Source organism: Apus apus, chromosome 1 (genome assembly GCF_020740795.1).
Source record: "Apus apus isolate bApuApu2 chromosome 1, bApuApu2.pri.cur, whole genome shotgun sequence".
Lineage (NCBI taxonomy): Eukaryota > Metazoa > Chordata > Aves > Apodiformes > Apodidae > Apus > Apus apus.
The window spans coordinates 89,182,804-89,199,511 of NC_067282.1; the positions used below are offsets into that span (position 1 = coordinate 89,182,804).

General features: G+C 37.2%; 1 protein-coding gene across 1 annotated transcript in view; it reads right to left on the reverse strand.

The window, feature by feature from the left end:
- TMPRSS15 (transmembrane serine protease 15) overlaps window positions 1–16,708 on the reverse strand; it is a 59,706-nt gene that overhangs the window by 12,678 nt on the left and 30,320 nt on the right. Inside the window, exons 15-19 of the mRNA XM_051613703.1 lie at window positions 12,775–12,864; window positions 11,378–11,503; window positions 10,773–10,904; window positions 8,277–8,387; window positions 2,337–2,469 (exon numbers count right to left, since the gene is read on the reverse strand). Of these exons, the coding sequence (XP_051469663.1) occupies window positions 2,337–2,469; window positions 8,277–8,387; window positions 10,773–10,904; window positions 11,378–11,503; window positions 12,775–12,864 (592 nt within the window). The remainder of the gene's footprint in view (window positions 1–2,336; window positions 2,470–8,276; window positions 8,388–10,772; window positions 10,905–11,377; window positions 11,504–12,774; window positions 12,865–16,708) is intronic.

Sequence of the window (16,708 nt, forward strand, 5' to 3'; positions counted from 1 at the left end):
TAGAAGGCAGAAATAGTGTGATGCTTACAAGAATTATATATACGTATATACATGAGAATTTTATCCTATTCTGTAGGATCAGTAACAGCAGGATGTAAGAATGCAATGCAGTTTGGGTTTAAAAATACTTTTTCTTAACAATAGGAGTATGTAATAAACTGAGTAATGGAATTATAAAGAAGTAACCAGGAAACCTAATAGGAATTTTTAAATAAAATAGGAATTTCCTAAATTTTCCTTTCCCTACACTTTCCTAAAAATAGGAATTTTTAAAACAATACATCTGACTGTAGTTTATGTAGATATACTGAAATGTATTGCCACAGAATCTTATGGAGACAAAAGCATAAGTAATTTTTAAAAGGTAATAGAAACTACCATGGAAGACTAAGTTCACTGAAGCCTATGAAATATAAAAATGTAAATTAAACCAATAGATCACAAAATTACTACTGTCCAGAAGTTATAGAGAGAAAGGAAGTGGGAGAAGGGGAGAAAGAATCAGAGGAGGGCAGCTAATGGCCACTGCAAAGAACAAGGTATTTAACTGAAGAACATTTAATTATAGTTTGTATATTCTTATATACATGCATAAATGAGGTGCCTGCATGAACCAATCCTGATTGTAATTTATGTATATAACTATCTGATATTTACGTAAATGCAGTACCCACCCTGTCCTGGTTTGAGCCAGGATGAAGCCAATTTTCCTTTTACTGATTTTTTTTATTATTATTTTTTTTTCCCTTCAGCAAGCTTTATTTTAACTAGTACCAGAGCATTCCAATTAAGACTGGTAACAATGGAATGTTTTTCTAACTGCTGGGTCCTCAAGGTTGCACCTTCACTCTGCCGGCTCAGACACTGCAGGGAGATCTATGACCCCCCTGTAGGAGGCTGAATTAGATAGACAGCAAAATTGGCCAGAGATATTCTGTTCCATGTATGCACGTAAGCTCAGAGGAAGGTCAGAGATCACAGAAGACAACTTCCTTCCTGTTTCTTCTTCCCTTCTCTTCTGTCTATGGCCGGCGTCCGGGGAGGACTCCGTCCATCCATCCCCATCGACCCCAGGCTCAAGCTCTCCTGACCCTCATCACTCTCTGCTTTCTCCAGCAGCAGCTCCAGGATTCCTCGGGACTGTTGGCAGCTAAGGAGACGCTGTGGGAGTTTTTGGGAGTGGGAGGAGGAAAGAGAATTTTGCACATATCTGAACATACTTGTACATAATTGTATATATTTTCTTTTATCATTCATTAGTGTTTAATTAAAGATGTGTAGTTTAGTTTTCAATCCAGCCAAGTCTCTCTCTTTTTCTCTCTCTCCTTCCCTACCTGGGTGGGAGGGGATCAAGAGCATTGTTGTCGAACCTGAGTCAAATGGTGACATACCCAAAGGGGAAAAACCTAAAAAATCGAACCAGCATTCATCCAATGATTAAATATATTTTTATATAACACATGGATATTTTTCTAAGTCCTCCTAACTGTGATTTTTACAATTAATTGATCAGGTCATTTACAGGAATCCTGCTTTGGTTGGAGACCAACATAATGAATTGCAAGCTTACAATTTAATTTGTGCATTACTTGGATGGGTAGCATTCCTTAAAATCCTCAGCACTGTAAGAAAGATATTTATTATTTAGCAGATGGCAGTGAAGTTGCATACACTGTAAGAAATGCCAGAATTTAAGCCATAAATTTAAGCATAAATTGAAAGATTTAATACGCTGCACTCAACCCTTCCCACCTCTTCCCTGGAAATTCTGCTGAACAGTGAGTGAAACCAAATCTATTTTTCAGTCATATATTTCCCTCCTCCCTTTAAGTGTACCTCAAGAGAAATACGGCTTCCTCTCCCAACAGCTCAAGCCTCAGGAAAGGTATGAAATGTGCTGGGAGCCCACAGCCGAATAAACAAATTATTATCTTGAATTAACTTGAAATGAACATTACTAAGACAGCAGAGCAGCCAAGGCTGCTGTTTTTTCCAACTCTGCTCTCGAGCTGTCCTCAGAAAAGTGAAAACATAAATGACATAAAGTGATAAAAGACTAATAAGTTCACATCAGTCTCCCAATGTTCTCCAATATATATCCTCATGCCTAATCTGCTATTTCAGAGTCATCAATCCTGTAATGAATGCCAATGAAGCAGGGTTTGCAACATTTACAATTTTGTTGGCACACCAGGGTTCACTTGCCACAGAAAAAATACATTTGCCCTTTTTCTTTTGGATGGTAAAGACACCAGTAAAATAATGAGGAAAAGAGCAATATACAAACTCAACAAACCTGCAAAAACTTACAAGAACAATGAATATTTTTCACTCACCCTAACCCCAGCAGCTGGCAAATACTGTTTGAAATCTGTTCATTCCAATCATCTGCACATGCCAGGTGCCACGTGTTCCCAATTCTGGCCTGTACCAGCCCTTCAGTGCTTAGAGAACCATTAAGCAATCTCACTGTAGACCAAAATGGACAGAAGCATTTTAAACAGGTAGTAAACCACCTTCCTCCCCCCTCTCCCTACCCCAAGCAAAGAGAAATGTCATATAAACAGTTATTGTTGCTAGCAAAAAACAAGAAGAAGTTAAAATACTTTACAGTGGTAATAAACCCAGCAACTCCAGGATGTTGTATTCCCACAGGAAGGAAATGTTATTTTTATCTCCTGCCACAGGAGAGTTTCATACCCTGTATTTTTCAAATGTCTCACAAATAGCAAATAAACAGTATATTTTCCATCAACTCTAACCCATGTCTTTTCTTAGCCAGCATTAAGTAATTTCCAGATACCGTGTGAAGCTTTAGCTACATGATGCTCAGTAACACTGATTGGAAATAAGGTTAAAACCAGAGCTGACAGAAAAAATGGATTTTCCAGTTCCAATTGCCACGAGAATTGTCACTGGTTTTGTTGCAGCTTTAGCTAAAACAAACACACACGAATAATAAAAGCTCCCTGAAGTCCAATCTTTTGATCAAAATTTTTTTCCAGAAGAAACCACTCAGAATAAAATTACAAACCCCATTAAGTATTTGGTGACAGCATAGATGCTGTCAGCACAGTGAGTACAGAAGTTGGACCATAAGGTTTAAGAAGGTCAACAGAATTCCATATATGTCCCAGGAGCTACAGCTGCATTTCAAGCAGATGACAGTTATTGCCAGCATGATTAGGGAAAAGCATACAATGTTTTTTGAGATCAACTGTTTGCCAGTATGTTTTGTTTTGGTTTTGTTTTTTTTTAAATCCTAGTTGTCCAGAAAACCTTTTCCCACAAAAATATTTCCACACACAAAAAAAGTGAAGCATACCCACTATAGTAAAAAAAATAAAATAAAATAATAAAAAAATAAATTAGATTTTTAGGAATGCCTCTTTGTCACCCAGAGCACATTAATGAAAGAAGTTATACACAGTGCTTAGTTAATGGTAAACCTAAGTCACAAGAAATTTTGTAGCAGTCTTGAAACATTTAAGAATCGCTTGCACTCCAAGATTCTTCAAATTACATTTGACACCCCTCTTCTCTTATACCTAACCTCTAATTCATTTTCCTTTCTCCTCATCAGATCCATGTGCTTCTCCAAATACATTGTTCGTAAGGAATAAGACAGTAATTGAGCACTCAACAACTGCTTACCTAGAATATTATATATTCTAGAATTCTGCAAAGGAAGAGATATCCTGTGCATTTCCTTTGTGGTCTCTGGGAAATTTCAGAAGTTGGAATATTTGCAAACAACAGTTTGTCTTGTTCAAGTTGCCATTTCTGATAAGAAATTAGTTTCAGGAAAATGGGCAAGACTTTTGGACACTGAAAAGACTCAATGTGAAGCTAACTAATTGAATTTTCATTTTATTTTTAGGCATAGATTGAATCTGCCAATTTTGGATTAAATAGGTTTTTGGAAGCAATTGTCCCAGTCCTTTAACATGAAGTAATTTTTCATTAAGTACTAGACAACCTGTGGCAAATGAGTCTTTAGGAAAATGAACATCATGTTGATGTAGGTGATGGTTGCATTGTTCAGAGCTCCTTTACTGATGGCTGGAAGAAACTGCTCAAGCCCTGTTTACTTCAGAAGAGGGTGAAATTAATTTTGTTTTATGCATTTCAAGGGAAGAATATGTTTGCAACAAAATAGCTAATTGCACTAATCTGAAGAGTGAATCTGAATCTTTGGACACATACGTATGTATATATATATTTATATATGCTGTATATGCCAATAAATATTTACATAAATATATGCATGTAAAAGACACTGAAATCAACAAGAATTGTCAGCGCATATCCAAGGATATATCTGATCCCTAAGCAGTCGTCTTTAAAACAAGGGAAGGTGATATGGTACTGTGCTTAAAAGCCTGCTTTTAACTCTGCAATTAGTGCTCCATAATAGATTGTCTGAACAGTACTTTCATAGAATCATAGAATCATCAAGGTTGGAAAAGACCTTCAAGATCATCAAGTCCAATCATCTGCCCTATAGGTCCTAACCACTAAACCATTTCCTGAAAAATCACAACTACCCATATATTGAATACCTCCAGGGATGGTGCCTCCACCTACTCCTTGGGCAGCCTGTTCCAATGCCTCACCACTCTTTCTGTGAAGAAATTTTTCCTAATATCCAATCTGAACCTCTACTGATGCAACTTGACCCCATTTTCTCTTGTCCTATCATAGTCACTCAGAAGAGGCTAACACCCACCTCACTAAAAACTCCTTTCAGTTAGTTGCAGAGAGCAATGAGGTCTCCCCTCAGCCTCCTCTCCTATAGGCTGAACAGCCCCAGCTCCCTCAGTGTCTCATAAGACCTGTTCTCCAGACCCTTAATTAGCCTAGTTGCCATTCTCTGCACCCTCTCCAGCATCTCGACGTCCTTCCTATACTGCGTTGTCCAAAACTGCACACAGTACTTGAGGTGTGGCCTCATCAAGGTTGAGTAGAGGGGCAGGATCACCACGTTGGTCCTGCTGGCCACACTATTCCTGATGCAGGCCAGGATGCCATTGGCCCTCTTAGTCCCCTGGGCACACTGCTGGCTTATGTTCAGCTGGCCATCAATCAACACCCCCAGGTCCCTCTCCGCTGAGCAGCTCACCAGCCATTCCCCCCCAAGCCTGTAGCACTGCTGGGGGTTGTTGTGGCCAAAGAGCAGGACCTGACATTTGGCTTTATTGCAACTCATACAATTGGCCTCAGCTCATCAATCACGACTATCCAGATCCCTCTGTAGAGCCTTCCTACCCTCAAGCAGATTGACATTCCCACCCAAGTTAGTGTCATTTGCAAACTTACTAAGGGTGCACTCTATCCCCTCATCCAAGTCATCAATAAAGATGTTAAACAGGAGCTGCCCCAGCACTGAGCCCTGGGGAACACCACTAATGACCAGCCACCAACTGGATTTAGCTCCATTCAATACAACTCTTTGGACCCAGCTGTCCAGTTTTTTTATCCAGCAAAGTGTGTGCACATCCAAGCCATGAGCAGCCAGCTCTCTTGGTGAATACTGTGAGAAACCTTGTCAAAGGCCTTGCTAAACTCAAGGTAGACAACATTCAGAGCTCTTCCCTCATCCAATAAGCAGGTCACCCTGTCATAGAAGGAGATGAGGTTAGTCAAACACAACCTGCCCTTCATGAACCCATGCTGACTGGGCCCAACCACCTGGTTGTTCTGCATGTACCACATAATGTTATTCAGGATGATCTGGTTTATCAGCTTCTCTGATACTGAAGTCAGACTAACAGGCCTTTCCCATCCTTCTGTCCCTCCTTATATATGGGGGTAACACTGGCTCATTTCCAATCTGCTGGTACCTCTCCAGTCAGCCTGGACTGCTGGTAAATGATGGAAAGTGGCTTGGTGAGCAGCCCTGACAGCTCTTTCAGCACTCTTGGGTGGATCCCATCTGGCCCCATAGATTTGTGCACATCTACATGGTGCAGCAGGTTGCTGACCAACTCCTCTTGGATTGTGAGGGGATCGTTCTGCTCCTGGTCCCTCTTGCCTAGCTTAGGGAATTTGATTCCCTCAGAATAACTGGTCCTGTTACTAAAAACTGAGGTGAAGAATTCATTAAGTACCTCAGCCTTTTCCTCATCATTCGTCACCATGTTTCCTTGCATATCTAATAGGGGATGGAAGGTCTCCCTGGTCTTTCTTTTGTTGTGAATATATTTATAGAAGATTTTCTTGTTAACCTTTACCATGAAGGCCAGATTATTTTGTAGCTGCACTTCAGACCTTCTAATTCCCTCCTTGCATAGCCTTATAGCATTTCTGTAGTCGTTGTTAGTGGCCTGCCCTTTCCTCCAAAGGCCACAGATTCTCTTTTTCTCCCTGAGCACAAGACAAAGCTTCCTCTTCAGCCAGGCTGGTCTTCTATGCTGCCCACTTGCCTTACACCTCATGGGCACGGCCTGCTCCTGCACCTTCAAGACTTCCTTCTTGAAGAGTGTCCAGCCTTCCTGGACTCTTATACCCTTCAGAACAGATCCCCAGTGGATTCTGGCAATCAGACTACTGAACTAGTTTGCCCTTCAGAAGTCTAGGGTGGCAGCTTTGCTGGTCCCCCTCCTGGTGTCTCTAAGAATAGAGAATTAAACGATTTGTTGTTGCTGTGCCCAAGACAGCCTCTGTCACACCTCCTAGCAGCCCTTCCGTGCTCACAAGGGGCTGGTCTTATCAGGGCACCTTGCCTGGCTGGTTCACTCATCAGCTGTATCAGAAAGATCTTTGACACATTCCAGGAATCTCCAGGACTGTTCCCTCTTTGCTGTGTTGTAGTTCCAGCAGACATCAGGGAAGTTGAAGTCCCCCACAAGAACAAGGGAAAATGACTGCGAGATTTCACCCAGGTATTTATAGAACATTTCATCTGCCTCACTGCTCTGGTTGGGAGGTCTATAGCAGACTCCCACAGAAATATCAGCCTTGCTCCTAATCCTCATCCAAATGCACTCTCCCTTGTCTTCATTATAGTCTAGTTCTAGACATTCGTAACAATTCCTAATATACAGGGCCACCCCACCATCTCTTCTTCCTTGCCTGTCTTTCCTGAAGAGCTCGTGGCCATCAACACTGGCACTCCAGTTAAATGAGGTATCCCACCGTATTTCTGTGATAGCCTCTGTGTCATAGTTTTCCTGCTGCATCATGGCTTCCAGCTCCCCTTTTTTTGTTGCCCAAGCTGTGTGCGTTGGTATAGATGGACTCCAGATAGGTTAATGACCTTGACACCTTTTTGTGGGCACAAACCCTAATTCTTGCCTGACCCTTCTCAGATATTCCCATGGTTCTAAACCATCAATAACCCTTGCCTTTTTGCTTCCCATTATATCTCTATCTCCTATCTCAACTGAGGTGGCAGAGCAAGAGTCTTCTCTAGCACACCATTCTACAAACTCTGGCATGCATTCCTCAGGCTTATTTAGAGCAGGGTCAGTTTTATCCCCTCTCCACCTTCAAATCTAGTTTAAAGCTCTGTAAATGAGCCCTGCTAATTCCTGCGGCAGGATCCTTGTCCCCCACTGGGACAGGACTTTTTCAGAAAGAGCAATTTAATTTCTGTGCTATGCTCAACATCAGTTTTTACATTTAAATTACTGTTTAGAGAATGCTATTTTCATGTTAGTGAAATGAAGCCATATACTTTACACCAACATTTTTGAAATAACAGTTTTAGCAGAGGACTAAATAATAGCAGCTCTTGGTGTCCTTGTTTGAGGAACATGCACATCTACTTGGAGCAATGGATGCTGCTTTTGCATCTGTGTTATCCCTTTACCCCATGGCAATGTTTCTGGAGGGTGGAGTCCAGGTAGGCTGAAGGGTGCCTCATACTGCAGTTTGGCTTCATACCCACAAGACTATCTGGGAGACTCTTATTCTCTACACTGCAGAATTTATAGTGCTGTGAAACTCAAATTAATTACAGCAAAATGTGATAGATTTTGGAAATATGAAATGGATACAGACAGAAAGCACATAATGGGTTTTCATCTAATCTTGAGGCTACAAAGGAACCTCTTACCTTTTCCAGAGATCTTTACCAGCTTACATACATGACCTCAGAAAAGTGACTTTGTTTTTTTGCCCCTGATAAACTCAACGAGATACGCTTCTGTAAATTGGCATGGCCTGCACACAGGTGCAGTAGTTTACTCTAGCTGAGGTTTTGTGTCTGTTTTCCTAGGTAATTTATACCAAATATGCATGCAATCCTTCTCTTTGTATGAAGGAAATCTTACCACACTTTGCTTCATCAGAGCCATCTTCACACTGAGGTAGGTTGTCACAAAGGTTATACAATGGTATACACTCCCCACTACCACACTGATGCTCACCAATTGCACAAGCTCCTGAAGGAAAACAGGGAAGGAATATTAATCCATACTGATGAGGAAAGTTGATGTCCACTTGAGATCATAGACCACTTCAAAGTAAAAAGAGAGTTGATACTGTGCAGAACCTTTGATTTTGCCTTGCCTTGCCTTGCCTTGCCTTGCCTTCCCTCCTCTTTTTCAAAATACAGATTATTTTCAGATAAACAGAAGCCAATTAAGAATAAAATCTATGGTATTATGCCTTGTAGTTTCTGCTATAATTAGCATTGCTTAGTTACTAATGTTCTTCTGTTACATGTAATAAACTTCGGAGGGATGAAAAAAGTCCTGTCAAAAGTCACTAAAGTTTCAAATTCCAGATTTTCAGCACTCTCACAAAAGTTTAGAGACCTTAACATAAGCCAAGTCCAGCATACAAGTAAAGAGGCATTGAAAGCCAAGAGTGGAAGAGACAAAAGTAACAGAAATTAATGAGGAAATCATTCACAAAAATAGGATTAAGATACTTCAGTATCCATTATCTAATAAAAGCAGGTCAGAGAGGGAATAAATATGAAGTTATAATTCTCTCTATGGCCAAAGTGTATTTTTAATGGCACCATTCTATATAATTACAAGGAATATACAATTATAAATTCTATTGAAAAATTGTGTTTTGTTTTCCTGGACTTAGTGATGGAAACAATTATATAGAAGTCTTATTTAAGGCAAGATAATTGCTTTGCTTTGAATTGTCAATATTCATACACAATCATTCATTCATCAGTCATTATAGCCTGCTGTACAATATAGAAACAAAAGGAGGTGGTTTATAAAAGGCCTGAACTAGATTTCCATGCATTCAGTGACCATAACTAATGCCAGCTTTCCCATATAACTTAGTTCTCACTTAGGTGAGTTTTTTATTATATTGCATGCTGCCAAAAACGATTTCTTTTCAAATTATGCTTCCTTTTTAAAAAATCAATGTTTCATGGAAAAGTAAAATATGAAGAAAAATCTGCTATTCTTGTAAAATTCATTTATTTACTGACAATCCTTTTATCCTTGGGCCAACATACTAATGTTATTAGTCTCTGTCTTTTGGCTGAAAATATCATGAATAAGCATAATTCTTTTCCAAATGAAACCTTTTTAATATATTTAACCAGAACTGGCAATGACGACTTTGAGAACTCTGCCTTACTAAGCTTAATTTTTATTTTACAACAAAATATGGGCAAAGCTGGCTCAGTAAATATGCTGAACCAGTTAAAAAAAAAGGCATAGTTTGTTGGACTGAAGAAATGTGATCAAGAAAGCAAAATAAAAAGTAATAAATGATACTATGTCCATATAAACCTACCTCTCAGTCTTGCACAAGGGAACTAAATGAAGTTTTTATATAGATAAATCAAAGCTTAATATTTTTTTAAAGGTTAAGAAAAATAACATTGTTATTACTATTAATTTATTAAAAAAAAAAAACCCTGCAGCTAGTTAAAAATGCTAGGAGACCCTTCCCTTTTATGACATTTAAAGTAAGAAAAAGAGTGTAGATTATTTTTGAATTTCTGTTCATGCAAATGGGTGGTGCTTCACACATCCCTGAATACATACGGCTTTTTTCTTTCTCTTTTTTCTACTGTCAGACTTCCACAGAAGTAATGCAAAGCCTCTAATTGATTCTGTAAAGATTTGGCCTAGTTAGTGTGTTTGTTCTGGTAAGCATATTGCTGTTCCATGTACTTTAGTATTTGGCTTCATTTCACATGTTATCGGAGAGGTGATTGCTGAATTAGTCATATGAGTGACAAACCTAAATGTAGTCCCTAGAACAATAGGAGTCTTTCAGAAGGGGACTAGCTGGGACCAGAAACACTTGTGTCCAAGTATTTAAAACACTAACTCTTCCCATATTCTTCACTTGCTAAGGAATGAATTTTCAAAGATGCAAGAAGGACCATAATGCAAACATTATTCAGAGTTACCATATAAATATTTCTCTTCTAGTGGATATGATTGTCAATAAATATTTTTAAAAAGCATTTAAACACACATTAATGACACCCCAAATGAGTCACAGAGTGATGTTCTTTACTGGATCTTTTCTAGGAGCTAGATCATATTTGCCCTATTAAGATTTGAACAGTGTTTTGTCCAAGTCCTGAGTAAATTTTTCACATAATATCACAAAGAGTTGCAGATGATACAGATGATACAGATGGACATTGGTCCAATTACACAAAAGCAATGAAAATGTCACTTTTCATGCTAGAAAATGTACAGATGGCTAAGAGATAGGCTATTTGACTTTTTCAAGTTTCTGTTGATCAAGTGCCAAGTGTCACCTTCTGATCTCCGTATATTCTCAGATGTATTTGGTCAGTGGTGTAATCTCTAAAAGGTTCATATGCTTACCTAGATTGTAGCCAGTAGTGAAGTTTGCAAGAAACCCCTTCTTTGTTTCAGACTTGTCTGTGAGGAGGATTACTGTCATCTGGTTTGTTGTAGAGAAGACATCTGACAATGGGCCTTTTCCTGTATAGACAGCTGTTCTCCAGGAAACAAGAACACATTTAAGCTTTTTTTGTTCTTATCTATGTCAAAACGTTTTGAGTTCAAAAGCAAATACTGCTATCACATGAATTCAGTTATTCTCCCAAACCTAACTGCTATCAGACCACAAAGATCAAAGATCAATCCCAAATTTGACATATCCGTATAGAAAAATAAAGTTTGACTAGGAGATAATGCTTCTCTGCTTGTCCACATACATAAGGAATCTTATTAACTAAGAAGTTGATTTCCATTGGATTGCACGGAAAGGTGAGTGTGTGAATATTTGGGAAATCTGATGTCAGATACAGTATGCTTTCCCAAGTTTTCCTCTTAATTTCTGAGACCCCAAAGTGTGAAGAAACATAGAATAAAATTAAAGAGAATTAATTTCCTTTGAAGTTATATCCATTGTTTTCTTCAGTTGTCTGATTACATTCATTTTAGTACCCAATGCTGTTACTTGCCCAAAAGTAACGAGTTTGGTCCTCTGCCATCTCTGACTTCAACTACATCATTAATGTTTTCCAGATCAAAAAACTGGAAATGAATTTGAATGTTTTTTCCCTTTTCAGCATTTAAATACCACACACCTAGAAAATAATAACACACACAACAAATTCACCTTTTCAGTTGTTACATTTACAGTGTCATTTTCATGTTGAATGATTGGGAGAAAAAGAAATGTCTCCTAAACTGTTAAGAATCATCCTAGACACTTAGAAATCTAAATTTTATCTTTAAAAGCAACTTTGGCTGTCAAGATCCAAAATTCAGTTGACTATCATTCTCTAAAACATTTTTGAAATCTGGATTTAAACTCTTAATACAAACATACGCATTTTTTTTACCATTTGTGACAACTGTGAGCTTCCCTAATCTAACAAAGCTAATTCTTTTTTAACTGTGAAAATGTGACTAATAGTCTTATCACTTTATTCTTATTTGATAGCAAGATAATTTTTATAATCAGTCACAGAAGCCTGTCTTTCATGTTAGATGTCTTTTTAGAGAGGTATTTGATTCTGTTTAGCCTGTTTTATCATACTTATTGGAAATCTTGTAATGAAAATTAAAAAACCCCAAACAACTGGTTTTAAACTTCATAGGGTGAAAAGTATGTTGTCACTGGTAGGAAGCTCACTTGGCAGCTTGTGAAATGAGAGCTGTATCTCAAGTGGGACAGAAAGACAAAATTACAGCTCTTGTCACAGACATCCCAAAACAATTCTCCAGTTAAAGGTGAAGGAGTAAGTAATTTCATTAAGAATTTAATTAAGAAGCAATGACAAGGTTCTATTCTTTGCTTTATCCATCAACACTACATAGTGGACCACCTTGAAATATTTTCCCTTTTGGTAGCTGTAGCTTAATTCAAATCAAGTAACATCAGTAGAGTAATGGTGTCTTTTTACTTGTATGCTAAGAAATATTCAAAAAAGAAAGGATCCCTTACAAAATACATACACATTTTTTTCCCCTAGAAAATGTTAACTATTTAACGGAAGACATAATTATATTATCCTGGCAAATACATTGAGGTGTTATGGTAAAATGGGGACTTTCTGTTGTTGGATTGATGTAAAGATATTTTACATAATAAGCGTGCTGGAACTGGCTTGTCTGAATCCATTCCAAGGGATTATGTTTGTCTTCATCACTTTTTAATCAAATTTAGTCAATTAAGGAATTTAATCAATTCCTTAGCTTCTGCTAAGTACCATATAGACTTCAGTTAAAAGATCCCAGGGTATATAGCTTAGACCTTTTTCTCTTGACAACATCTGACTTAGGAAAACAGATTCAGTGTCTCTACTCTTATATGGCCAATTTTTTTCTAAAGACTTGAAGAAGAATTACTTACAAAAAGCTTGATTAGGGTAATTGTTTGGAAAGTTTTCAGAGCTGAATGTACTGTTTGGCTCCCATAGTTCAACTGGCCCTCCACAGTCAGCTGAAAAAGAAAACATTTCAAAAATATAATTAATCTATTGTCTTACTTTTTCACTCCATTGTAACAAAGATAATTTGGAACAAGATAATTTATGACGAGAGCATTCAAGCTGACTTAATCACTGTAAGGGTTCAGTTATGGTGCCATTTGTATAAAGCTTGAACACTGAGTTGTGAGAAGGCAACACTCTGGTAAGGACACAAAGCATTGAGGAAACAAGGTATGTAAGAAATTCACTGTCATTATTTACTGTGTCTAAGCCATAGTGTTATCTACAGCTATAGTTCACATATTACCGTTTGTGAACTGCTAGTGCTCAGGTGCACAACTGTTTTTATGATGGTGCTATGAGAATTCTGTCTCATGTAGTTAGTGGAAGGGCACAACCTGTACTTTAGTGATTATTGGTCTGCAAACTGCACTTGACAGGAAATATGAAGAAAACAATGTGATACTGTTAACTGCATAATTTACAAGTGCATTAGTATAAAATCTAGAAAATGTCAAAAATAGAGAGCTAAGTGCCTCTCTCCGTCAGATGTATTTATGCATTTAGTTTGATTTTCTTGCAACATTAGCAGAGATACTGAAGTATAAAGCTTATTTTATCATATAAGCAACAAACTCCACCGCAAATAAAACTTTATACTGTTATTTTTATTTCATCAGGACCCTAAAAACTTTTACAGATCAATCTTGTAAATACTAAAAGTAACCATTTGATTTTTCTGTGAAACAACTGCTCCAATTGTCTGTATCATAAATATGTATATGCACTTATATATAAAAATTGAAATGTATTTAAAAGCAAATATTGTAGATATGCATATACATGCACACACTTGCATACCTAGACATAACTAACTGTACTTCATATATAAAATATTCTGTTTTGAGATATGGTTTAGATGGTGGTTTACATCCAAAATATTTCAAACTTTCCAAAACTTTACTTCATATTGAGAAATATTATTCATTGTCACTTCAGCTGCACCATCAGAATGTACTTTGGTTTTCTCCCACTTCTGTTGTTTGCAATTACTTTATTAAAAAATAAACAGAGTTCCTCCACCTGTTTCAGGAGATACAGGTTGAGGAAGAAGGAACATCTCTTTTTAATTTGTTTTGTTGTTGTTTTATTCTTTGAATTCAAATGGAGTTTTTAAAATTTGAGACTTTGGCTAAAATTTAACCCCCCCACCATCCCTTATGGCTCAATCTTATGTTTCATTATATCTGTCAGTATTGCATTCTCTGAGCCACTGGGCTGGGGACTGCGTAATCTCCAAGTCCTACTTAGTTTGCCTGTTGAACCTCACTGAAAGGAAGTTGCACTAAATATAAAAAAAGACTTGACAACCATCTAATAAAAGTCTGTTTCACCAAATTATTCCTGGCAAGAAACACTGAACTCTCTGAAATTGAAAGGAAATATGAACAATGACATATTGACTCACTGGTATATTATGTTTCAGCCACATGGCTCACAATGTGGACTATTTTCTGTAAATGTCATTAACAAGAAATAAACATTACATTGGTGTTCTTTTTTTTTTAATGGAACATTATTGCATGTACAGACACACAACTACTGTAAAACTGCATGAATAGTATATGATTTTTGGCCAGCATCATCTGATGATATGAGCAAAACAAAATCAACATTCTTCATAACAGAACAGGGGCAATTTGTGATGAAATCTGATCCAATGTTGCCTACATGTAAGGCACATTAGTAATTATTTTTCTCTTGGATGGAAAAACAATAGAAGTAAATGATTCCGTCCATGTGTAGAAAATGTATTTTAAAAATTTACAGTAATCTTTAAGCACATATTAATATGGAGTTATTTATATAGCTGTCACTGGTTAAAGAACCAAATAGCAGTCAGCACTGATAATCTTGTTCATTTCATTCAGCATAATAGATGATTTTCTTAACACCATAGAAAATGATAAATAACCTATTAATAAAAAATTCCTCTGTGCTTTGTCCAAAACTCTAATTTATTTTGACATACACATCTCAAGTGTGGAATCTACACTATAATTTCCAACCTGTTGTTTCTGTTAAAAGGTTACAAATTAATATAAAGAAGAAAGCAATCTTCATTTTAGATGGATGTATGAGCTGACAGTCTTGTGCAAAAGAGAACAGCAAATTCAGCTTTGTTATCCCACCATCAAATTTTCTTTTTTTACTTTTCAATGAGCTTTTGTGGCACTGTGAATGATGCCAATGTCTCCTACAGAAGCTCTAAGTCTAGAAAAGGAATTGGGTCAGCTCAAGTTCTTTCATCTTTTGTTTGTAGACATCACATTTGTAGTAAAACCATTAGATTTGGTAGTCTTGCACCACATCCATCAACACAATTTCATACCTCTTTGAAGATGATTGATAACATTCACTTTTATTCAACAGGTTACAGATAGTGTTTATTTAGCATAACTGGAAAAAAATGTGCAAACAAGTTTTTCCCCAGCAACAGCTCAGACTGTGGCTTTTGTATCATATTGAAGGACAGTATGGAATCTCTCTAATCTGTTTCACAAAGAACTATATGCCACATGACTACTTCCTTTTTTTGAATATTAAAAATTTCTCACCATATTTTGAGTAGAGATATACAGTTTGAATGACATTCTTTTGGTATTTTGACAGCAGCATTCAGCTACTATTTACCTTAATCATTAGGCTGATGCTAACTTGTGATGTGTGTTTACCCACAGCATCTGAAAGACAGCTGGAAGTGTCAGACATCAGCACCTCTCCACAAAAACACTGCAATCAAATTCCAGAACTCGCTCTAGTAAACAATGACTGGAATTACTAGTATTAGTAAAATCTAGTTTTGCTGACAGAGACATCTTAATGAACTTTGCCTCCTTCTGTCTCAGGACGGAGATCTACAATGGAACTTTGTTCTTATATCTAGGAGGTTTTGTTTTCTTCCCTGTCCTGATACAGTACATTTAGAGGGGATAGATTTGATAGAATGGCAATGTTAGTACTCAGTGTTTAAACACAAATACAATGCTAATAGTCTTTTCCTATTATTTTAATTTTAGACCATTTTTATTTCCTATATGCCTTCAAGATTGCAACTAGCTGTGCTTTGTAAGGGAAAGTAAATTTAATAGGTGATGTTTCCAGAACATATTCACTGTTTTAATAATTTGAAGCTACCTGTGAGTAAGACTTTTGTAGAAGCCTCTATTTTTCTAAAAGGTTCATGCCTTTCACAATAAATTACAAAGCCTTACCAAATATTTTAGTTATTTTTTTTTCAACATGCTCTATTCATATCTGTACCAGTTTTGCTCTGAATATATGCAATCTTTCTTCTTTGTTTTATACATATCTTCCAGATTTATAATGATGGCTACAGATATTATTTTCTCTGAATGAGATTCTTCTAACTACCTTTTGAAACGGGAATGTTTTGAGGAAACTGAAATCTCTGTCCTTTCCTCTAAAAGGCTCTGCAATGGGTTTGGATCAAGCTGTACAGCCTGTTTGGCAAAGTGCATATGCAATATAGGTAGACTTTTCATATTGCATTAAATTGCACTTGACTTGGAGAAGGTGGCAAAAATGTGCGAACAAAACCAACTCTCCTCCAGTTTCCCACTGAACCAGGGATTCAGAAGAGGTGCCAAGAAGATTGTGAGATGGAATGAGTTCCCATCAAACAGGAAAAAAGCTCCATCTGCTGTTACTAGAGCAAGCACCTATTCAATACTCCTGCCTTACCACAAAGAATAGAGTCAGCAAAGGCAAAGGTGAAGAAACTGGGCTTAGGTTTTGACACATTCCATAGTTTATGTAAATTCTGAAAACTCT